Raw genomic sequence first — 26595 nt, forward strand, 5'->3', positions numbered from 1 at the left:
AAAATATTTTTATAAGTCAACATCAAAATATCAGAAATGATATTTTAAGATTGTTTAAAAAAAATTGGATGACAATAATTTGTCACAAAATGGAAAAATGTTAAAAGTCAACAATAAATATATAAAAAGCACTCCTAGTATGCCCAAAGTATGTATTTATCTTTTGGTTACTAGTGAAGAACGTATTTCTAAGTTTGGCATTATGGCCCTTATGATCTCCCAATAGATTCTGGGCACAGAGCGGGAAAAAATGTGCGGACTACGTAACTTCCGTTACCTCATTAGTCGTCATGAATATGCAGATGATCTAGTTCAGGTCGATAGAGAAAGTTTACTTTGGGAACTGCGGGTTATATCGTTGGCCATTGATAGATGGGGGTAAGGCATTATTACAACAGATGCCAGAAATATGTATCAACGGATTAATAACTCCTTACTTACAGCAAAATTTCACATTCCGAGGAAATTGAAATTGTTTACGAAGTGAGCACTTCCTGGTTACTGATTAGCATTAATAGACAGCCGCTAAGAGGCGTGTCCCGCGTGAACTACCGGAAATCACAAAAGCCGCGATACGATGAATGCCGCGGTACCATGGGGTCCGAGTATATATATTGGATTATTTTGCTATTGAATGGTTTACCTAGAATGTATATCAGTTCAGATTTTGCGTATCATCCAATATTTGTAATTTTTCGCAGTGTTTGTTGACTTTGTTCAACTCAACAAATCGCGAGTTAGGCCACGCCCAAACGTATCACTGACGTTTGTCGGCTTGTCAATGTGTCCGAAAGTTTATCAAACGAAATCATTTGCAAACTCTTTAAAAATGATTTTTTTTTTACAAAGATTTATACATACGTGTCAATTATTCTAGAAAATTAAGTTAGATGTAACAAAATGATTGTAATAGTCTAACGGGATAACTATGCATGTGGAGTTGTTTGTTTACCGCCGTTGCCATGATCGTACAAGTTCCATCCAATCGATGATGTTACGATTCAGATTGTTTTTGTTTACAATTAGCTACACCGAAAGTTGCTAACTTTTAGAAATTAAGGGACATGAGTGTTTTCCTTTCGTCAGCAAACAAAAAATTATGATCGAATAGGAAAAATGATGAAATTATAAAGAAAATATCGGACTGCATGCCGCTCAACGTGAAGTGCCAAAAGTCAACAATGGCCGTTTCTGGTAGTTTGGCCGAAACTTTTTTTAACTCGCGATATTTTCTTTTTGAGGTAAATAAATGACTGAAAGTTTTGATATTGATCAAGCTGAGCATTTATGCATGTCATACGTAATTTAAATGTTACGCAAAGACTTATTGGTAAATAGATATGTCGAGTTTTATTTTGGGGTGTCGTTATGCTATTCGCCTGTCGAATGGGTTGACATTAGATGCACGAGAAGTGACACCTCTGTCGAATGGGTTCGACGTTAGCGTGCAGAGCTTTAAGACAGCAAACACAAATGAGCATGAACTTTTCTCAGACCAAGGAGGACCGCCTCCGTGGTCCAGTGGTAGAGCGTCCGCCCGGAGAGCGGAAGGTCCAGGGTTCGATCCCCGGCGCGTCATACCAAAAGACGTTAAAAGATGGTACTTGTTGTTACCCTGTCTGGCGCTCGGCATTAAGGGGCTAAAACAAGGACTGGTCGGCTCAGAGTCAGTATACTGTGTCTGAGTGGGGTATTCATGTTAAACTGCGGCATGGTATCTCAGTGAGCTGGCACTATAAATCGGCATCAGTCCGGACTAGTACAAGCAGCCACACACACACACACGTGCATGCACGTCGCTATATAAGTGCAACAATCTTGGACGCGACGTTAAAACCAATTTCACCACACCTCACCTCAGACCAAGGTTTCACAAATATGAAATTTTTGGATTTTGGCTTAATTCATGTGATCTGACCATGGAAATGGACAGTTAAAAATCAGAATTCATCATTAGTTTAGGTGCTGAGATTCTTAGAAGGACAGTAAAAATCAGATCAATAACACAGTTCTTTGGGATTGTAGCTGCTGCTTTTCCTGCTACACTGTCGGGTCATGGAGAGAGAAAAGATCCATGCACTCCATCCTTGCAGCTTGAATTTTGATAGAACAATGGACCCGTGAACAACAGACATTATTGTGGAACACTTAGAAACCAAGTACCAGAAAGCAATACAAATCATATTGGGACAGATGGTACAACTTTTGTAGTCAGAGGCAGGCTACTCCAGTTCACCCACTGTAGGGGAAGTTCTAGATTTTCTGTTTTTGTTGTTTTCAGAAGGACTAGGATATAGTGCCCTGAATACTGCTAGAAATGCATTGTCGGTCATGGGTAACATGCCCATCCAAGTTTCCCTCCCTTAGTCCTTATATTTATTGCCAAACTGTCGAAGCTTCCCTTTAAAGTCTGGTATACGCATTTGCAGTTGCAATCTCATGTTACCCCTTCATCACTCCTGACTGTCTGATAGAATTCCAGTCAAACTTCAACTTACAGGTAAGTCTTGTTTAATGTACTAATTATCTGTGTCATTGTAATGTTGTCTTATTGTCATTCCAGATATTGGTGAATTTCCTGTCATCAAGCCAAAAACAGTATTTCCAAATGTCTTTCTCAAGATGTCAACAGAAATGGAAAAATATGTGTTTGGTACAGACTCTTTTCGCTATCTCCGTGAGGTATGTGAGATACATATAGAATGAATGCTCATCAGATACCAGAACTATTCATGAGTTTCATAAAATTGGTATTACACAGGAACTCGTGTGGTATTTTATTTATCACTTGCCAGTTATAAAACGTTTTTTTTTAGAATTTCATTGTCGTATGTGAATAGGCAGACACCTACATGATCAACGGCATAATTCAGTTGAGTTTAAAAGAATAAAACTTCAAACATGTCAGAAGTTGACACGTTTTAATTTAATACCACACAACGGCTCACCTTTAGAATTCAGGCATCTGTTCCAGAAAGTTTTCGTAACTCACATACTTGAACAGAAACTTACGACTGTCATTGTGCTACAGTACGATTGCTTTGTGGAAAGGGGACCCTGCACCACAAAGTTTACAATCACATCACAATACCCTATGACATTATTTGTGGAATGTTGTTGCGAGATTTACCGGCGAAACAATGCTATGTGACGTCAGCCTAGCAACAGGGTTGCCGGGGATAAGCTCCTCTCAGTGATCTATCATGGCCACATGCAATGTCGTTGAATAAGCCAAGGGATGTTGAGAGCTTCCAATATTTGTTTGGTATTACACAATGTGTTATACAGCTGTATGTTTATTAAACGGGTGATCTCTTCACGAGCAAGTAATAAATAAGTCTTCAATTCTGTAACATACTTTTAGCAATAGCTATAACACTTACTTGGTGTAAGAAGGAGTACTTCTCCAATCAAAGAAGCAAGTTAATTTCTACCTGTGTTGAGTTGGTACAGTATTTTAGTTGGCAATGTGTAGAGTCTTTTTGTTGTGTGCAGGTGGTTCAGGCTGTGCGAGAGCTGATTGTGAGCAATGCCACCATCACTGACATGCTGCTGTACTGTAGCTTCTGCAACAAAACCTTCAGCATGAACCTGGTCAAACACTTAATGGTGAGTCATTTTACCATGTTATATGCATTCCTCCATTGGTACCTTTGTACAATTGTGCAGGTTTGTCTGTATCTTTGCATTTCTCTATTACTTTAGATGACAGTAAATACAAGATGTTTTTATGGAGGCATCTTTTTTATTCTTTTATAATGCAACGTTTGAGTATAGATCCTTATACAAGAGTGAATTTTGGTATATGTCATCCTTAAGGTAGGGAATTAGATCAGCAATCGAGTGACATTTATTGGAGGTCAAGGTCAATGGGACAGTCATTCTTAAGATTCTTTGTGTACTGAACTAACCCCTGTGTTTGAATACCATGTTTTTAATAGTTTATACCCATGTTTTCATCTAGACATAATCAAGTATGTGATTGGCTGATATTGAAGGTCATTATATATAAGTCCTGTTAATCCGACATGGTTGGTTGCATATTATGTCAGATTCATGAGTATGTCAGCTTAACAAAAAAACCTTTAGTATCAACGTTTGTGATCGAAAATCAGACAAGTACATGATAGATAATGATACAAACACATAATAAATAAATGAAAAAGGAAGTATTCATACTGTTATGTTATATTGTTATGTTTTCCTATCATGCAACCTTTTAAAGCTTAACACAATACTGCTGTCTTAGGTGTAACATTCATTGAGAGAAAATTATCTTTGATAAGTTATGAGTTTTGGAAAAGTTGTTTTCAGTCATTTATAGTGCTTGATAAGAAAATCAGGCCCGAATCTTTCAGTAGTTTTTTTAACTGAGCCAATGTTTCATAACCCTAATATCAAAATTAATAGGAAATCAGTTTTCTTCAGTTTAAGAAGGGTGTCTCTCAAATTATAGATTTGGTCAAGGCAGCTAAAGAGTTTCGATCATATGGGGAATTTAATGAAATGTATTGTATCTCTTCATTCTATTTAACTCGTCACGATATGGCTGAAATACTGCCGATGTGACGTTAAATCTTAACTCACTCACTCATCCTATTTAGAACCTTATGGTGTTATCAGCAGCATTAAATAATACCTTAAATCGCTTAGTTTAGTTGAAGTTCCTAAAAGTAAAAGCTAAAAGGCTGGAAATGTGGGAATTACAATTTGTAAACTTAAATTGGAACAATATCTGTAATAAAATATTCAGTACAACACAGGATGTAAAACTGTTCGTTTCAATACAAAATTACCCACAGAATCCTGCCACTAATTCTTTTCTGTATATACTTAATTACGTTCAAAACGATCTGTGCTCCTTCTGTCACAATGAAAAGGAAACAATTAATCATATGTTTTGGCAATGTGATGAAATAAAACAATTTTGGGATGAAGTGTCAGTGTGGATAGACCAGTGTGTTCGTGATTATACTATGACATTTGATACTTTTTGGAGTTACAGAGAACATAAAAAGAGATAAAGTGTTCAATTTACTTTCACTTATTGCAAAATTCTATATTTATAGATGCAAATTCCGAAATAAAAAAATCCTATTTTCATTTTCATTTTCACGATACAGCATTGAAAAAGACATTGCTTTCAAGACAGGTAATCAGCAGACATTCTATGGAGCTTGGATGTTGTATCATTAACTTTTCGAAAATGAGGAGCAACTTTAATTTTAATTTTAACTGAAGACTTTAATGTTTGAGACTATGTACTTTCCTGCACAGCAATATGATAGATAAGCTTTAATAGTTTATGCATACTTGATATATGCAGTATATTTGTATTACTAGAATGAATGTGTGAGTGAGAAGTATGTTATTTTGCGTCAAAAAACTAAGATGAACTGATAAGTTGTGATATATGTCATGGGTTTTCTGGTACCCTGGGTGGAAGCCGATTTTATGTAACAGGTACTTCATTGAGTAAACAATAGAAGACAAAAAAATATATATATTGTTTGACTGATGGAAAATACTTTTGAAAGCGTAGTCTGAAATGGAAGTCAACATTTTGAAAGTAATGAAGCAAGGCTCAAGAAAACTGATTTCTTAGTGGCTAATGTCAACTTCCTGTTAGTCATTTCATTGGTCGGTCAAAGTTTGCAAAAGGTTGTTCTGATCTGTAATGGGATTCCGTCAGCGGTAGCGAGAACTAACATCTGAATTTTTTACTTATCCTGCATTACTCCTTAATGCATTCACTGCTTACTTACGACAACTAGAAGGACAGCTCGGCGACGGTCCTGGGTGAAGAAATAAAGTTGTTGTTCTCAAGTCCCAATCAGTGGCCTCCCGTCGCTGTCCTGTGACCTTGATGACACCTGAGGTCATCTTCACATCACTGCTTGTCGCAGCACAGCTAGGACGTGTCCCAGCGGAGCTCTCCTTTTGGATTAATTTTAGACCTTCAGTTTGTCTACAATCTTAAAAATTGATTTGCGATGGGTGATGTATTCTTTTAATATTACTTCACCCTGTTGTGTAGTTTTATGTGAATTATTTAGGCGTGAAAAGACTCTTGTCTTTTTTCCTGCCAAAATATTGTTGTTCGCCGCCATTTTGAATTGTGTTACAATCGTTTGCCTGCCAAGGTAGTCATTTTGTTTACAATTCTCAGCTACGTATGTATAACATATTCTTATGTTCTTAAATACTACTAGCTTTGGCGTAACAGTGAATTGCGTATACTCAAATTATTGTATACTTTTTCAACTCGTTAAAAATATGGTTGCCGATAGATTAATATCAAATCTACGGCTTTCTTCCAGTCCCGTTTCATCAACAATTCTTTTATTGCGTACCTATGTTTATGTGATTAAATAGTTTTTTGTTGGTCTTTTTGGTTTACATTGAGTTGCGTATATGTACTATTGTATACTCTTGCAACTTGTAGTTTTGCCGATAGATTATTGTTCAATTCTATGGCATTCTTCCAGTACCGCCTCATCAACAATGGCGTAATTGTGTAACTTATGATTGAGCGTGGTACTAATTGTCGTGGGAAAAATCTTACAAAGATTATCATCCACGTTGTTTGGTCTGTACGCAGATGTGCTCTCCAAACCCTAAATGAAAATATAAATACCCTTGGTTTACACTGAGTTGCGCATACAAAAATATTGTATACCCATGCAACTCATAATTTTGCCGATAGATTAGTGTTCAAATTCTTCGGCACTCTTCCAGTATTGTCTCAACAACAAGGGTTTAATTGCATAACATACCTTTGAGCATTGTACTAATTGTCGTGGAAAAAACCTTACAAAGATTATCATCCACGTTGGTTGGTTTGCGCGCAGATGTGCTCCAATCTCTAAATGTAAATAGCCTTGGTTTACATTGAATTGCGTATATAAAAATATTGTATACCCTTGCAATTCGTATTTTTGCTGATAGATTACTGTTCAATTCTACGGCATTCTTCCAGTACCATTTCTTCAATGGTTTAATTGCGTAACTTATGTTTGCGTGGTGTACATATTGTCGTGGAATAATCGCCCAAAGATCTTTATCCACGGTTCTAGGCATGCACGTAGATGTGCTCGCCAAAATTCAAAATGTAATTTTTGTGTAAATCTCTTATCCAACGAGTTTACTATATAAAAGCAGATTACTCACAATCATATTTTGCAGTTATTCCGTCGTGAGACGAGAGGAATGTCACTATCGCAGAATAGCGAATGACATGGTTCGGTCATTACCACCCAACCGTTATTATCGGCAGGTATTATGACGCCTGTGACTGCAGAAGTACACCATCCACCGAAATCAACAATACCGGAGGATTTTGTGAGTATCTTAACTGCTCCTATTTTTTGAGCCGCCGGACACTTCCAGATACATGTATGTTATTCTGTGACGTTGGCGACAGCACCAGCGTATCAAGATGCTATGATGGGGGTAGATTAGACGCAAGCCTTGATCCAGTCAATACCTTTGAGCTTATCTGCGCCGAGCGCAGCACTTGACTACAACCCAAGCACTTCTATTACGCAAGCGACGCACGATCAGCTTAGCGCTGTTCCAACATATCCAGCATAGACCTGCGCCGAGCGCAGCGTCTGACTGCTACCCAAGCGCTCCTATCACGCAAGCGTCGCACGACCAGCTTAGCGCTGTTCCAACATATCCAGCATAGACCTGCGCCGAGCGCAGCGTCTGACTGCTACCCAAAGCGCTCCTATTACGCAAGCGTCGCACGATCAGCTTAGCGCTGTTCCAACATATCCAGACCTGCGCTGAGCGCAGCGTCTGTGTACCAATCAGGGTCTCTACAATGACGTTAGCCCAAAGGCTTACAGTGTACTCGGTTACGTAACCGGCACATGATCAACTTAGCACATGTACCCGATCCGGTAGCAGACCATCTCGTGTCAGTAACGCCCTGCCCTGATAACGGGGTAAATAAGAGGGACACCACGAGGTCATTGGAGGAAGACTTCTCCAAAACTCACATTTGCTCCGTCATTTAAGCAACCAATCTCGTCAATGTTTGCAGTGGATCAGAATCTATTAGAGGATAACCCTATCTGATTAGATCACTCCCAAACTATGGTGTTTTTCCTACAGTGTCAGTTTGACCACAGGAAAATTCATCTTGAGACCATTCTGACGGAGATTACCGTTACACCCAAGACTTTATAGTGTTTCCAACTGAGATTCTGGTTTCAAGGGCAGTCTTTTACGTCAACCTTGGTCATCCACTCCCCTGTTCAACGAACAGATCACAGACACGCACATCAAGTTCCCAAAAAGCTTGGAAAGTCCAAGCGGGCTGGCAAGTCTGGAAATTATAAGCCTAGATGCGCGTTTCTCAGGGAAGACCAGCATTCCCTTACTGGGAAAGGGCGTGGCAGAGACAAGTCTCAAGGACGATTTCGTACTTATCGCACTATATCATGGTGTCCGTATACGGGTAGAGATAACCCCACCGTTGACCACAGTTTGATTGGGAAAATCCAACATAGACATACTGTTGGTAAGAAAAGCTGTAGAGGGGGTTCACAACCCAGTCTTTACACCAGGGTTTTATCCTCACACCTACCTGGTACTCATGAAGGACCCAGACAAGATAAGAATGATCCACAATCTCTCTGTGTTCAACGAACATTTGATTCTTGATCAGTCTCGACTATCCATCCCAACTGTAGACTTTTCAGGTCCAGTTTATTGGGGTAGTAGTATTTCCCATTTGACATGTCAGTGACACTTACGGCTATTTACAGGGGTAATGAAGCCAATAACTATCTACGCTTGACGAACACTTGGTTCGAGTCGTAGATGGAGGGCGATCTACTGTATCATCAACACATGTCAATAACTGGGATAGACAATCAACGAGGCGAAGTCGGAGTATTCTCCTTCCTATTGACTTCAGTTCATAGGAGACCTGTTCAAGACAGACCAGGATATCCTATCTGTACCGAGGGACAGATGGCACAAGTTTCTACTTCTGTTGTCATCTACTCTACACCAACCACACACACTTCACCAGTGGCAAGTGTTGCTAGGGTTAATCACCTCGGCACAGGAGTTAACTAGCATGGGCCGCTTACAACTGCGACCAATTCAATTTTTTCCTGAACCCTTACATCAGGAGTCAGGATCCACTCAAGGCCATCACTCTACCGACTAAGCTAGGGCCTTGCCTCAATTTGTGGCGTTGAATGTCTGCGGAGTCTCTTTATTCGGGTTTTCCCCGAATACACACCTGTTTGTGGACGTCCCCCTTCAGGGGTGGGGTCTTCACTTACAAGACCAGATAAGCTCAGGGCTATGGCCCCGCGCTCAATGGAAGTGGCACATAAACAACTTGGAGTTGGAAGCTTTAATTCTGGCTATATCACATTGGCAGAATCAACTACAGTTAGCCCGACTCGCAATATCCACAGACAACAGCACTGCGGTGTGGTGCCTGTGCAATGGGGGAACAACACACTCCCACTCTCTACTTCTACAGACATTCATATTTGTTCCATCTAGTGGATCAGCTGTGACTAAAGTTCATAGTTCAGAACATCCCCGGATGTAGAAACATACTGGCCGATACTTTATCACGTCCAGACGGGGTGGCTCCCACAGAGTGGAAATTTCTCACAGAAGCATTCCAGTTACTGCTTCAGGAATTCAGGCAACCAAACATTGACTTGTTTATTACTTGCCTAGGCCACCAACTCATGACGTATATCGCCCCGTTGCTGGATCTGCAGACTTGGGCGGTGGACGAGTTCAGTATCACTGGGGAAGAGCAAAAAACTTACACTTTTCTGCCACCACTTTTACTTCCCAAGGTGATACAGGGGATCAAGGAGACAAGGTATCTCGATCTCTCCTTTGGTCGCACCCTGGTAACCGGCGAGAGGTTAGTTCGTCAAGCTCGGAAAAAATCTAGCCGAAAACGATTCACTACCCCTCTCACAGTGGTCCAACCTACTCATCCACCCTCAACAGCAAATTGCCTCACCCAACGTCTGCACGCATGGTTCGTCTTTAAAAGGCGTTTAAGTGCGAAGGGTTATTTCAACACTGGCAGCAAAGCTATAGCTTTAGATCATCGTTACTCTCCCAGAGACTATACGATGACAAGTGGGGATCACTTGAGACTTTTTACAGGGAAGAAAAGAATCAAGACCCTATGATTGCATCACAATTCCTAGAGGAATACCTCCTACCTTGTGTACCCAAAAACACTTTGAAGGTAGCACCATTACTACGTAATTGGCTGCAATTATCTTAGTGTTGGCCGTTTCCGGAAAATCACAATGTGATTAAGGTCACGGAACTTCAGGCCATATTATGCTCATTCAGGCTTGAGGATCAGAAGGCCAAGTTCCGCCCACCTGATTGGGACTTGAACGTGGTACTTCGAGGTTTGCGAGGGCCCCCTTCGAGCCCCTCATTGCATCCTCATTTTCAAGCTCCTTCCCAGCGCGTGACACCTTCGTTACACTCTCGGTATAGTATAGAGAGCTCCGCGAACGGACTATCGCTGTGAGGAGCCTGCCTCATTTCATGACCTCACCCAGGAAACAATGGTTTCTCTTGGCATTAGCAATGGCGGTACGGGTGAGTGAACTACATGTGATCGACTCAACCCGGATCCGTTTTGAGCATGGGACGCACGGAACAGGACATCTAGGGTTATGCTGGGATTTTCTTGCTAAAATCTACTACCAGGCCAACCCGACCGACCATCCCACCGATATCGACTATTGTGGGAATCGTACAGGATGAAGTTCTCCTGGGCTCGGTGCGAGCAGTTCGAGTTTTCATTTGACGCTCCAAGACTAGGCGTGGTTCGTCCACGACCGAAGTTAGTCGCATAATCGCAAACACCATATCTCTATGGTTACGCGTAGTAATCCTTCAGGCCTACGAGATCGCCAAACGGAACTCGCCGAGAGCGAATTACCCTCAAGATCTCAAGGTGTCAGCCTTACCAGGGCTCAACACGGCAATTGTGTTTTTGGAACAATCACGGAAGGATATTTCTGGAGATTCGACACATATTTTCGTTAGTCATAACCTTCGCGTTTGGGCTCTCGAGGATGTCGAAGACGTTCGAAGTTGTCGAAGTTTGGCCCTCTGGTTGTTATCCTGCAGGTTGCCAACCCCTGACGCAAATAATGAACTCGCCCTATACAGAGCCAGTCAACTTCCATGTGCAGTCACTCAGTTGCCGCCATCGGAAGAATATTAGACAGTCTTGTTTGTCAGCGATGACTCTATGATGTAGTAAGTAAAGAATTAGCTGAATAGCTATTATTTTCTTTTTGACTAAGCGTGTATATAGGGAATTTCTCTTTAATTCCTATGTTCAATCTGTTTTATTTTTGAACAACCCTACCGTAATGGCGTTTTCTTTCTTTTCTGAACTTTTCCGCTTCACGGTTTATCGACCAACTGGTGTCGTATTGCAGGGTGTGAATTATTGAGGTTTCTGTATTCTGAAGGTTTACCCACCTCCAAACCGTCCAAGACATGCATTAAGGAGTAATGCAGGATAAGTAAAAAAATTAGTAAAATCTAAATATTTTTTACATTTGTATACTTATCCTGCATTACTACGTTTAAGGCCCACCAGTCGTAAGACTTGCCTCCCCACTTTGGCGTCAGAAACCTCAAAAGAAGTTTTTCTAAGAGCTCGGGCGACAGGCAGTGATGTGAATTGATGTGTCATCAAGGTCACAGGACAGCGACGGAAGGCCACTGATTTGGACTTGAGAACAACAACTTTATTTCTTCACCCAGGACCTTTGCAGCGCTGTCCTTCTAGTTGTCGTAAGTAAGCAGTGAATGCATTAAGGAGTAATGCAGGATAAGTATACAAATGTAAAAAATATTTAGATTTTACTAATTTTAATAACATTGAGGTAAACTGAACATGTCATTATTCCTGTTTTGTCTATCTGAAGCCGTTGTAATATGCAGCTATTTATTAATTGTGTTTATTGACAGTGAAGAGGACGTCTGTTGAAAATCTGAACATTTTAGTTAGTGTGACTGAGGCCAAAATACAGGATTTATGGCAGATATGTAATAGAGGCAGTATTCTTAGATTTATTAACAATGATAAACTTTTCTTTGGTTTTAACACAAAAACCATTCAATTGAGGAGGATGAGAAGTTTTGGATTAGTCAGTGGGGCCACCATATTGAATTCTCACATGGATCCAATGACAGCTGAGGTGTAGCTATTTTACTAAACAAAGTTAATATTAAGATTCTAGAGTCCGCTAGTGATGAACAGGGATGCTTTCTGTACTTGTGTCACACTATATATTGCTAATTTATATGCCCCAAATGATTACACACAGAGAGATAAACTTTTCACAAGTATATGTAAATATTTTAGCTCTATTCCAAATATTAACGACATTATGTGCTTTTCCCCTCTTTTGATAGACTAGGCAAGAATATTATTGGCGCAAAATTACATGTTTTAAGCCAGGCATGTGATTTGATTGATATTTGGAGATTTAATCACCCAAAAAAACGAAGTTACACATTGAAGCGCAACAAGTGTACTCAGTCTCACAGTGACTTTTTCCTGATTTCAAGAAGTTTCATAAATATGGTAAAAGGCTGTTGATATAAAACCAAGCTTGAAAACAGATCACAAGATGATTCAAATAGAACTGACTGTAAATAGAACAACAAAACCCAATATCTAGAAATTCAACAATTCCATTCTCTCTGATTCTGAATATGTGGAAAAGAGTCAACAGTTTCTACAAAGTGACATGAAAGTGGACTCTCAAATGACCTTGTGATATTGGATTGGATAAAGTTCCGTGTTATAAACATTACTACAGAGTGCTCCAAGGATAAACAGAAAAAGCATCTGCAGAAAGAAAGAACATTAATACAGAAAATTACAATTCCAGAGGACCAACTTACTGATATTTTTGATAAGTATAATGAGGGTAAAAGCAATAAAATAAAGAAAGAGTAAGAAGAAATATATAAACATAGAGCGGATGGTACATAAGGTCGAGGCTCAATTGGACTGTACTGGGAGAAAAGAGTAATAAATATTTTTTTAATCTTGAAAAGTCAAGACAAGGAAGCAAAATATCTGGAAACTAAGGAAGGGAGATAACTCTTTAGTTACCAGTGAAGATGTGATTCTCAATGAACTTTTTACATACTATATAAAACTAACTCCATGGCTTCGAAATAAGTGATAATCCACTTCTTTGGTGACAATCTGAAAAATATAGATGATATAGATTTTGTCCCTTCTACATTGGAAGCAACAATTACTGAACAAGAAGTGAAGAAAGCTCTCCTCAAAATGAAATTGAATAAGACACCAGGCAGTGATGGGCTGACTGTGGAGTGTTTTTTGCTACTTCTTGAATGATATAAAGAAATGCTATGTAAAAGGCCTATTATTTGCTTTAGAAATTGGTGAACTTTCCCCCTCCCAAAGGCTTGGAATCATAACAGTTTTTGAGAAAAAAGGAACTTGTATCAAGCTACAGACATTTAACATTATTAAATGTGGAATTTTTTACTTATCCCGCATTACTCCTTAATGCATATTACTGCTTGTTTCTTGACAGAGAAAAGAGCTGTGTGAGGAGGGTCTTTGCTCGAAGAAGTTGCTCCAACTAGCTGAGAGGCCAGCCCATCACGCAGCTCCCACGTGACCAAGGGAAGTGACGTCACGGATCCTCACATTACTCTTGTCACTTGATGAGAGAAGACCTGGTTTTTTTTGCTGTCACATAAAACTGATTCAAATCCTCACGTGTTTGCTATCTGAGTAAATGTTGTTTTGTCTTTGTGTTGTGCCTACGGTTTGTATTTTGTACATTCTATGTTCCATAAACATGTGCATAACGTTAATAGACACTTACTGGCGTTTTCTCAAAAGAAAACACAAGGCCAGGTGTCTTGTTGCTCCAAGTAGCCATCTTGAATATTTTGCGTAGCCAGCAGTTTGGGAACTGTTTTGCGTTCTATATTCTTTTGCTTGGTACCCCACAATTGGTGTATCCTCGCAAGTATTGTTTGGTTTTTTGTATGTTGTCTTACGTTTGTCGTAATATTTATTTCATAAACCCACACAGTGGGTTAAACAAATTATAGCATACATAATCGTGCGGGGACGCAGTGTGATTTTACACTGCTTCGTTGCAGAAATCATGCCCTCCTGCTCTAAGTGCCGGTGTAATATGTCGGCGTGGGATCCCCACCCCCTGTGCCTTAATTGTACATCTCAATGCCTCCAGGGTCACCGATGTAAAGACTGTTTACTGCTTTCACCCACAGCTTTCAGACAGTACCTCCGTGTGTGTAAAAAACGCAGAACACAGCAGGCCAGGAAACACCGGCGCACGATGTCTGACTACTCCTAGGTTTCGCCTTCTAGATCATCTGGGAATCCAGTTCCAGGTCCACCACATCCCGGGCTGCCGAAACATCCTATCAGATGCCCTGTCTGGGCCAGGCAAAGTGCCTCCCACAGAGTGGAAACTTCACCCAGACGCCTTTTGCTCTTGTTTGTCGAGACCACAGTCTCCCCAACATAGACCTATTCGCCACCAGCCAGAACTACCAGATCCCGCCCTACATATCTCCAGTGCCGGATCCACTGGCTTGGGCAGTCGACGCTTTCAGCGTCCCCTGGGAAGGACAAAAAGCGTACGCTTTTCCGCCACCTGTACTCCTTCCCAAAGTCGTCCAGATCAGATCGACAGGGAACCTTGATCTGACTTTTGTCGCGCCCTGGTGGCCAGCGAGGGCTTGGTTTGTCGACCTCAGAGAGCTGTCCGACGTCAACCCACTGCCACTCCGAGATTGGTCAAATCTGCGGATCCACCCACACAGCAGACAGCCACACCCAGGACCAGACAGGTTATGTCTTCACGTCTGGTCCATTAACAGAGAGCATTGAATGCCAAGGGCTACTCGGCTGGAGTGGCTAGGGCAATCACGATGACACATCACCCAACCACTAGGAGCCTCCATGATGACCAGTTGCAATCCTTCGAGTGCTTTTGCAGGGGCAAGCACAAAGACCCCACATCTGCAATCGCCTCAATTCCTGGCCGAGGTTATGCTCCATCTGCGTCACAAGCGTAAGCTCAAGGGCAGTACCGTCATGACCTACCATGTGGCGCTCAACTCCGTCCTGGCAGTTCCAAAAGATCGACGCATGATGAAAATCCCGGAACTACAGGCACTGCTCCGCTCATTCAGACTGGAAGACCAAAAGGCGAAGTTCCTCCCCCCAGCCTGGGACTTGAACGTCATTCTCACCTCGCTGAGAGACGCGCCTTTCGAGCCACTCCAAACGTCGTCATTCTACAATCTGACGAAAAAGACGGTCTTCTTACTGGCGCACGCCACAGCAGCCCGTGTCAGTGAGCTACACACCCTAGACGTCACACGGGTCCGCTTTGAGCAGGGAGCACACGGAGCTTTACATCTGGGCCTGTGCTGGGACTTCATTGCAAAGAATCAGCTCCCAGGCCAGCCCGATAGATCGTTCCTCATCCCCCCTCCTTTCATCGATTGTGGGCGTGGAAGATGAACTAGAGCTTCGTCTATGTCGACAACGACGACGCCTCTTCGTACCGGTATCTGCGACCTGGCAAGCGGAAGTCGGCCGATACACGATCGCCCTCTGGCTACGAGCCATCATCCTCCAGGCCTACGAGTCAGTGGGATTAGAACCCCCACGCTCCAACAACCCGCATGAGATCCGGGCGGTCCCCTCCACCATGGCGCTACACAGCAACTGCTCTCTACGCGCCATCATGGAGGGATGTTTCTGGCGATCCAACACGGTCTTCGCCAGTCACTACCTGCGAGACGTCGCATTGGAGGATGTGCAAGGCAGGCACAGCTTTTGTCCGTTAGTAGTGGCCCAGCAGGTCACCACTACTACATGTCATTGACCACGCCTCCAAGTCCAGAGCTGGCCTTTCTACCTCCCCTGGCGTAAGCCCTGGACTAGAAGGTTCATGCCTCATTTGCATACGGCTCGGTGCTCCAGGACACAACGCATACCTGACTCTTCCCTTCCATGTAATGGTCATCCAGGCCGACCACACAGCCAAGGATTGGCTAGGGAACAGAGTCTGGAAATAACAGATGAAAGTCCACATCTGACGGTATGCCCACCTCCGGTTCCGTCCGATAAAGATGCATTAAGGAGTAATGCAGGATAAGTAAAAAATGTAGTAAAATCCTAGATATTTTTTATGTTTGTATACTTATCCTGCATTATTGCGTCTAAAGGGACCCGCCCATCGCAGATCTACCTCCCCACGATGCCTTCCGATGTTTCGGACTACAGAGTAATGTGAGGATCTGTGACGTCACTTCCCTTGGTCACGTGGGAGCTGCATGATGGGCTGGCCTCTCAGCTATTTGGAGCAACTTCTTCAAGCAAAGACCCTCACACAGCTCTTTTCTCTGTCAAGAAACAAGCATTAATATGCATTAAGGAGTAATGCAGGATAAGTGTACAAATATAAAAAATATCTAGGATTTTACCAGTTACAGTCGTGCCTCGTTTATACGGACACTTGTGTCATTTCACAATTCGTCCGTATAAACGAATTTCCGTATAACTGAAACCAGCTTCTTACTGGAAGAGTTACTTCCCTTCGATTATGCAACTCATGACAGAGCAAACAGATACATCTACTCAATCTTTATTCATACATGTTTCAAAAAGTCTTGTCATGGAAGTTTGAACTGTCACCAATTGTCGATTTTCCTATGGTATGTCCAAAATCAGTGCCATAATGCTTACTGATGGTTTCTAAACTTGCTGACGTGTGTTTTTCTTTAAACAGACAAATTTCCCTTTTTTCGCGTGCTGTAACTGCGTGTCGCTTACATTTCGCTGGTTGACAGGCCATACTTACACAACTTTGACCTCTGACCTCCACAGACGCCATATTTATCGAAGGGGATTACGTGTACAATAAACAAGCTCGTCTCAAACGTAACTCAGTGTCACTTGGTTAATTGACTTCTCACGAATCAAACCAGCGGAAGGATTACCACCAGCGGAAGTGTATTGTCCGGATAAGTGAGACAATTTTGTGTGCATTTCAGTGTTTTGTGTATGAAAATGACCGTCCGGTTCCGGAAACTGAATTTCCAGATATACGGGTAAATTTATATAGTAATTTTTCGTTTTGAATGAAAATCGTCCGGGAACCGAGGTTTCCGGATATCTGAAGTCCGTATAAGCGGGGCATGACTGTATAAGATATTTGCCAAATTCTTGACAATTAGGGTTAAACCATTATCAGAATAGCTTGTACATGAATCGCAAACAGGATTCATTGAAGGTAGAATTATACATGAAAATATAAGATTGTAATGGATTTTTTAGAACTTTAGGAAGAAGAATGTTATGTAATGTATTTAGATTTCGAGAAAGCATTTGATTCTATTGAACATAATTTTGTGTATGCTACCCTGGAGATGTTTCATTTTTCTAAACAGTTTATAGAGTTAGTTAGATTTTGCTTTACAAATACAAATAGTTGTGTCATTAATAATGGGCGAACTATAAAAAAAATCGTAAATAGTAGAGGAACAAAGCAGGGATGCCCTTTGTCTCCACTCATGTTTATTTTGTTTGCAGAAGTAATAAATCACATATTCTGTAATCAACCAAAGGAGTGTTTTGAGGATGATTTGGTGGCAACTGTTAAATCTCAAAAGTCGGTTAGATGTATTCTAAAATTTTATGAAAACCAGTCTTTTTATACCGAGTTAAAGTTAAATCTAAAAAACCCTATGTATATGTCTGTTAATTGTAATAAGTACTTAAGTCCACTTTTGAATATTAAAAAAATATCAAGATATAAATATTTAAGAATTATTGATCAGAATGATCCTTGTAGTGACAAACATAATTTAGAAAATCATGAAAAGTTATGGAAAAAAGATTTGATCAGTTGCTTAATAGAAATGTGACTATATATGGTAGATCTCTGATCAGTAAAGCTGAACGAATGTCTAGATTTAAACATATAGTAAATGCTATATCAGTCAAAAAATCTTATGGGAAATTGTTGAAAAGAAAGTTGTTTAATTTTTTTGGGAAAAAAGTAAAACTTAAAAAGTTGCCTGAGTAAAGTTATTAGGGGGATATGAAAAAGGGGGTATATAGGCTTTGGATGTAGAATTGATGAATAAATCCATTAAGTTATTATGGTTGACAGATATTTTCAGAAAAAGGATGCATGAAATTGTTTTATTTAACAGAAATTTGTCACATTAGGTTCTTTAAAATTTCTGTTACATTGTAACTACAAAACTTCAAGTTTGAAGGTGAAGCTGCCATTATTTTACAGAGAAATGTTGGAATATTGGAAAGAAGTACAGGATTGTCAAGATATTGATATTTTTAATAGTATTATTTGGAACAATAGCAATATTCTTGTCAATAGAAAAAGTGTTGTTGATTGTGAATGGAAACAAGCTGGTGTTATATTTGTAAGATACTTATTACATGAAAATGCAGTAATTCTTTCAAAACATGGCTTAAGCAGGGCATAACACAATGCAAATATAATACATATATCAATGCAGTTAAAAAGGCAATTGGCTGTAATCACTTTTACTAATATTCCAATAATGATAGTAATAATACAGATCTTGATAACTTTCCAACAGTTAATTGCATACATTTGAATGCTATTGCAACAAAATCTATTTTTTTCTATGATTTTCTGCTTAATATAAAAACTTGTAACTTAGAAATTCCAGCACATAAAATGTCCCATCTAAGAGAACATTAGATTTGTTGGGGCAACTGTCTGCTAGTGAGGTATACAGTATTTCACATTCATGTAGATATTCCCTGAGTCAAGTAAACAATGGTAATGATTTTGAGCAATTGTCTAATGTATTAATTCTGTTATATCACAGATAATATATATGTGAATATATTATGTTGGCAATGATATGCACTATCTGTCTGCCCAACATGTGATGTGGTTGGACATGGAAGTGGGATGTCATTATATATTTATTGTTTCAGTTGCAGTATCTCAACACACCATCCAATGAACTAAAGCCTATATTCACACTTCTAACTGAAGTTTTGGTAAGTTGTTTGACATGTTGTGCACACTGCGAGGATTTCATGACAGTGCAGGAAGTCTGCACATTGCCAGACATTACTCCTGACAAGCTATTCTAGACCAGCCAATGATTGCACAGACTTGGGGAAACTTAATGTACAATGATTCAGACTTGTTAGATGGGGTATTGACTGGTTTGAATCATAGATGAAAAAAGTTCTGACTTTACTAAGTTGTGTTTGGTGTTTAACTTGCAATTCAGTTAGTTTATAATGACAATTCAACACAAAACTTGCAACAATGATTTAATACCTGAGACACATCAAATATAATACATACCTAACAAAGTTTGGCGTTCTCACTGCAAATTATACACATGTGACTAGAAAAGCTATTGGTACATGTACATGACTGAGCATCAGTCATGCCCAGCAAGGGATCGATTCGCCTTGCACAACTGACAACCTTTCCAAGCATTGGGTATAAACACAGGAGAATCGACTACATGTACTTGACTTATGTGTACCTGACTCAGCATCGGTCAGGCCCAAGTTGTTGGGATCAATTGTCGAGAGTGATACATAGAATACAAACTGGTTTCGACAATTAACTACACATCTATCATTCTACACTACAGATAGAACGCATTGGATGCTAAATACCATGGAGGTCAAGCATGACCTGTGTTTTAACAACAGGAATCCAATGCATCCCATCCTAATGACTGCAGGGGTAAATATACCCACAGTTATGACGGCTAATACAATAAAATTGAATACAACTGGGAGAATCCGGAAACCTGAAATAAATGTAAAACAAGGATAAACATGGACGGTAGTGGGGGATGGAGGTGGGATTGCTTGTCAATGTTGACGAAACGTGTACAAGATGGCTGACATTGAAGCGCTGCTGCGCATGCTCGTACCTAGGCATACTGGGAAGTTGCCTTATCAAAGTTATTATAAATAGCGCCGCGCATGATACATGTATGTATTACTGACCTTTGACTTACTATAGATCCTTATAATAATATTAATACATAACCGGGTGGTTAGTGTGACACTTATCTGGTAATAAACTGCAAGAAGATTTATTCTGGCTAATAATGTTGACTTTATGTTTTCCTAATAATGAAACCATAAAATATAATTAGTGACGTGCTAATACCAAACGCTGTTGGAATTAATCCCAACATAAAAATATACTTGTATGCTACATTTTGAACTCAGAATATATGAGAAAAAAACGACAAAGCAGTTTAACTTCTCATTATAAACTCGCTCAATATACATTGAGCATCAATTCATCCCCAGTTTCAAACAACGGAGCCAAGGTTTAAGATTTCTCACACACTGATTGTTTTTGCACTGAGTATACCATAATAAAGGACCAATCTTTATCTCATGGCCTACCTGCTTGTCTGTCATCCATTGGCATATCTAACCTGACTGAAAGTCAAGTCATGGCCTACCTGCTTGTCTGTCATCCATTGGCATATCTAACCTGACTGAAAGTCAAGTCATGGCCTACCTGCTTGTCTGTCATCCATTGGCATATCTAACCTGACTGAAAGTCAAGTCATGGCCTACCTGCTTGTCTGTCATCCATTTGCATATCTAACCTGACTGAAAGTCAAGTCATGGCCTACCTGCTTGTCTGTCATCCATTTGCATATCTAACCTGACTGAAAGTCAAGTCATGGCCTACCTGCTTGTCTGTCATCCATTGGCATATCTAACCTGACTGAAAGTCAAGTCATGGCCTACCTGCTTGTCTGTCATCCATTGGCATATCTAACCTGACTGAAAGTCAAGTCATGGCCTACCTGCTTGTCTGTCATCCATTGGCATATCTAACCTGACTGAAAGTCAAGTCATGGCCTGCCTGCTTGTCTGTCATCCATTGGCATATCTGACCTGACTGAAAGTTTGATTGTCGTTCATTCATGCAGTGACTTGTGAACAGTTTCATTCAGAAAGTATTGTTAGTAAATCATGAAGACATCATATTTGTAAGCCATCTAAGTTGCAACAAGTAAGGTGATTGGATTATGTTGAAGGTCAAAGGCTTTTGTACTCAATATCTTGAGCGTTTATGATTGCAATTTGATATAACTTTATAAACACGATCTCTAGGGAGTTCATGGCTGCGACTGAAGGTGAAGATCATGAAACAGGAAGTGCTTATGATTTTGTTGTTAACATATCTTGAAGCAAAGGACTTTCTGTTTCAAATTTGTCTTGCATTAGACATGTGGTTTCAAACACCGGAAATGATGTTATTCAACTGGAAGAAGTTATTACAGTAGCTAGAGGCATGTGATTTTCTGTTTGAAAGTTGTATTGCCTTGGGCATGTGTGAGGTCAATTGTGACCTGCTGTGGAATATTTGGTTCATGTTGTATGTTTCTGATGAGAAAAAAGGGGCTGCTTCTTTTTCAGCTTGTAATGCAAACACCTTTCTAGTTTTTCCAATGACTACCACACAAAGATTATTGACCTAAGATATTACTCTTCCATGCACTTCTTCCAAATGGTCCTGGGGAATTCTTTTGGGACATAATGAGATAGAAAAAGCTTTGAAAAGATATTGTGGTAACACTTTCTCAAAAAGTATTATCATTAGAAATTTGGCATGTACCTTCTTTATGATGTGGCCCTGTTTTGAAAAGGTTTTTGGTCAAGAGGAGTCCAAGGTCGAGGTTAGAATTCAGGTTTTTGTAAAAGATGGTTATATCATTGTCAGTTATGAGGCATGGTTTCCCCTTGAGACATAGAACTTCATGTTTCTTAAGAAATGCTACCATATCAAATATCAGATGCATTTTTGTCAAAGTCAATGTTACCTTTGAGGTAATTGTGTTGTATCTGTACAAGTTCTACCACATGTTATGTTAGACCTTTGACTATCAGAGTTCAAGGTCATCTTTGATGTTATTATTACTCATGGTTGCATCAGTAATTGCCAGTTACTTGGTAATTGATGGATCTTCAGAAGGTGGTCTCTATTAAGGTCAAAGATTTTCATAGTTTCGAAGCATCATCCAAAATTTCAGAAATGTTACAAATCAGGAAGAGAATTTATGGATGTCAACTTCTTTATTATAAGGAACACAACATTTTAGAGTATATACTTACTCCTTCATCGGGTGAGTAAATGCTATGACTCCGAGAACAATATGTATGTACCTGTAAGAACAATAAAAGTAATAAGATACCAAAGATGATAGGTGCTGATAGGTGATTAGCAATGGACAAATGGGAGCCAACACTTAACAGTAAATTAGTGCTGATAGTTGATATTGATGGACAACTGGGAGCCAGGTTGTCACAGATTGGTAATAGGCAATGGGCAAACGGGAGGACGGGGTAATTAGCACTGATAGGTAATCAAATGGAAATGGACAAATGGAAGCCAGCTAGATAATTAGCACCGACAATGATCAAAGCAATAGGTTCCCTGGTCACGGTTCAAGGGTGGCTGGTGTGTAGTGATGTCACTGCCTTCAGCATATATGGAATTCTTATTAAAGTACATTTTCTGTTATGTGGTAAATAATGAGTAACACGACACCCACCAAACTGCAGCCTATCCACTGCTCATTAGGTCATGCTCTGCACAATGCCCATGCCATCGTGAAAGGGCACACCACCTGTCTGACACTCAGTTTTCGACCTGCAGGCGAGACAGTTAGGCTCCACCCTCCCAGTGCTTGTTAGTTGTTAAGTTATGTTTATACTTCGTACATTTTAGTTACGGTGTAATTCTTACATTTTATATACATTTAAAGAGTTTATTGTCAATTGAATACTACCCAATTCCTCAGCATTAGAGGACATTGGTGATATATATATATTTGAAGTTCCTTATTAGGAAGGGAGTGTTTGCGGTAATTCTTGAAGAAGCTGTGATGAACTGCTTCTGTTTCTGCAGGTCTTTTGCCTTTCTGTTTTCTTGATGTATCTGGTGTCTCTGTGTGCTCCATCAATATGGGTATCTCTCTTGATGCTTCTCCCAACCAAGCAAGTCAAGACACAGTCAAATCCATGGTGTACAGATAGCAAAGTACTCTTTGTCCCGTGCTTGATATTGATGATTTTGATGAGTGCATTGCTTGTCACTTGTGGCAATGATGGGTCGAACCCCAGCCCCACCACGGGACAGCAAACTCTAGCTGTTTTTGAGTGTGGATCACTAGGAATAAATCTGAGTCATGTATGACAGACAAGCGAAAGTCATTGTGAGAATATCATGATTTCAACATTCGGTGAAACCGCATTATCAGTGGTTCATATTGGGAAAGGGAGGTCACTCTAATTTCAAACGGGAGCTATCTCCGTTTGTTTTCGTATTTGCAAGAAATGGCTTCAGTCACGCTGTACGTTGTTGGTCCAGCTATTAAATGCCCAGCTTATCCCTAAGGTAAAACGTATTCTTAATTAAATGTTTGAATGCATTATATATTTATGTTTCCATCTGTACATCCTCTTAGATTGGTTTAGTGCTGATAACCATGTTCTAAAATGTAGGCCCACATTTTTCCCGTCATATATGGTGTTTGAAACAAGTGGGCCCACATTTGTATATCGCCTAGCTTGGTTAGGTTGTTTAATTAGTTCTGATAATCAATTCCTTAATGTGGGCAGACGTTCTTCCGTCATATTGATTGCAAGAGGAGGGACCACATTTATTAATCAGGAAAGTCTACTTAAATATTGATAATCATTTTCTCGAATGTGGGCCCACATTGTTCCCGTCATATATGGTGATCGAAACAAGTGGGCCCACATTTGTATATTGCCTAGTAGGTTGACGTTCTTCCGTCATAGTGATTGCAACAGGAGGGACCACATTTATAAATCGCTAAGCTTCATTAGCCTGGCTTATTTATAACCATTTTCTAAAATGTGGGCCCATGGGCCCACATTGTTCACGTCTTATAGTGATCGAAACAGGTGGGCCCTCATTTGTAAGTCACTGGGCTTCATTGGGTTGACGAAGTCATTTAGGCTAGTGGGCTCACATTTGTCATTACTTTGCATGGGTATGTGACTATATATTATTCTCATTTTGGAATATTGATGGAAAATATCTTTATAAATGCACAAAGAGTCTTTGAAGCCTGAATAACGTCATCATAGCTGACCACACTAGTTTTACAAAAATAGTTACAAAGCAAGAAACTTAGATCTACTTCAAATTAAATTTACAGAGGCAATACCACTCATTCTACTTTTTCCAGTATAACACATCAATCTAATCATAAGTTTTGGTGGCGATATGCCGCTGGAAATATGTCTACACTTGAATTGATCTCGGACATGATAGTCATGATACAAGCCTCAAACTTTTCCGAGAACTTGTTCCATAAAAGGAATAACTCATGAATATTAATGACCCCACAACCTAGTTTGGCGATGTTCGTAGAAGTGAGTTCTGCTGTATTGTGATCCCATTTGTACATTTTAATCCAATTATAAGTCATAATACTTATTTTTTAATAGACAGAATAGCAGTTCGTAATGCGGGTTTGTTTACGTTGTACATATTCTCAACAAGTGCGTTTAGTTTCGAATGTGGGCCCACCTCGAACTTTCGATTAGGCAAACGGAGTTAGCTCCCTTCTCGAACCATCGATAATGCGGTTTCGCCCAACATTCATCTGCCAAGATGAGTGGGCACGGCACCACATGGGCAAGTGCTTTGTTTGGACCCAGAAATGACGTAAATACACAGGGTGAAGGTCGCACTGGCCGAGGACATAAACACAACACAGACTGAAGGGAAGGGTATGGTCCAACTTTTGAAATTCTGTCGTGGAATATTGATGGCTTACATAAACATGACAACCCATACTCTCAGGTGAAATATGTATGTGCTTATTATGACCTTGTATGTTTCTGTGAATCTTTTGTGAAGGCAGATAACAAATTCTCACTTTCTGTCCGGTTTTTAATCGCTAAACAGTGTGAGAATTAAAACTAAACAGTTGGGACGCCACAGTGGCGATATAACTGTTCTCATCATGATAAATATATCAGTAGACTTTATGTAAGGATAAGATTTATGGATGAACAACTTCTTTATTACAATTAAGAGTGACGTTTCGGTGTAGGTTCTAACACTGTTATCAAGCAAGTGATGATAACGATATTAGAACCTACACCGAAACATCGCTCTTAATTGTAATAAAGGAGTTGTTCATCCATAAATCTTATCCTTATTTAGTACTCCAACTCCTAAATGCCTATCAAAGAAGTTAATAGACTTTACGACTATTTCGAGAATACAGTTGTATTGTTGTTTGCTACTAGTAGTCTTCACATTGACTGAGACTCAGTTCTGATTTTTACTTCTATCTCCTGAAAGTTCATCAATATGTGAAAATAGTGAACACAATGGCATCATTACTCTTGAACCTTATGTAAATATTATTATGGCTAACCATCACGACAAACACATATAATTCTTGTGAATACCTCACCTCTATCACATCAGTGCCATAAATTCCTGTTTATGCTGAGAATCACACTATAATTTTTTTTATAAATTTTCAACAGACGTCCACCACACTGCCAACATATCCATATTTGTGAGGGAAACCCTATCCCTTGCCAGGGGCGCCACCATGCATGCGCAAGGCGGGAATCTAGTCACTTCTTTCCTGTGTGTCCAGATGACAACAAGGAAAATATTTTGTTGCACATCTGTACACGTGATTGAGTTCCACACTTACAAAGCACATTAGATCTTCTCAAGCTTCATCGGCTACAAGCAGTGAGCAGTTCTACAAGCAGAGAACGGGGGTATAAGAAGATCGGAAGTTCTAGTAAGTAATTAGTTAGAAACGTTTTGTGGGATGAGATCTTCATCTCAAGGACAGACACCCGTCTGTTCAGGCTGTGGGCAACACCAGATACCTGGTGACCCTCACCCTAGATGTCTATCATGCAAGCAACTGCACACAAAAGTCAAGGTGCAGCTATTGCGAGCCTCTGTCAAAGGAGAAAATTGACAAGCTCTACAAGGCATGTATCAACAATCCTGATTACAAAGATTACTAGAGCATCAAGTAAAAACAAGTGATTAAGCCCTTGGTGGCCATATTAATCAAGTGGGTTACAAGCGAGTGTTGCGCGAGGGCGCCGTCTCACCTTATGAGGAGAAGAGACCCGTCGCTCATCCCACTCTCCCAATAAAGTTGAGGAGCAGATGCATTTTACTGGTCAAAAAGAAAGTGCCTCTAACTTGCATCCGGCAACGTATGGTACGGTCGATCATGGAGTTTGGCCAGAAACTAACGATCTTCACCCTCTGCCGCGTCCGCCCTTTTAACTTAATTGAGTTCGGAATTCAATGTCTGTAATGATGTATAAAGCATAAAAGCGCGAGGGCGCCGTCTCACCTTATGAGGAGAAGAGACCCCGTCGCTCATCCCTCTCCCAATAATGTTGAGGAGCAGATGCATTTTACCGGT

At 40.2% G+C, this 26595-nt stretch overlaps 1 protein-coding gene across 2 annotated transcripts in view; it reads left to right on the forward strand.

Annotated features, from left to right (window-relative positions):
* The window catches only part of LOC124120534 (ubiquitin carboxyl-terminal hydrolase 24-like), a 229118-nt gene that overhangs the window by 171081 nt on the left and 31442 nt on the right, over positions 1-26595 (forward strand). For both annotated transcript variants that reach the window (XM_048399798.1, XM_046483373.2), the window contains exons 53-55: positions 2564-2682; positions 3496-3609; positions 19076-19141. In XM_048399798.1, the coding sequence (XP_048255755.1) occupies positions 2564-2682; positions 3496-3609; positions 19076-19141 (299 nt within the window). The remainder of the gene's footprint in view (positions 1-2563; positions 2683-3495; positions 3610-19075; positions 19142-26595) is intronic.

Source organism: Haliotis rufescens, unplaced genomic scaffold, assembly GCF_023055435.1.
Source record: "Haliotis rufescens isolate VD_foot unplaced genomic scaffold, xgHalRufe1.0.p SCAF_2, whole genome shotgun sequence".
Classification (NCBI taxonomy): Eukaryota; Metazoa; Mollusca; class Gastropoda; order Lepetellida; family Haliotidae; genus Haliotis; species Haliotis rufescens.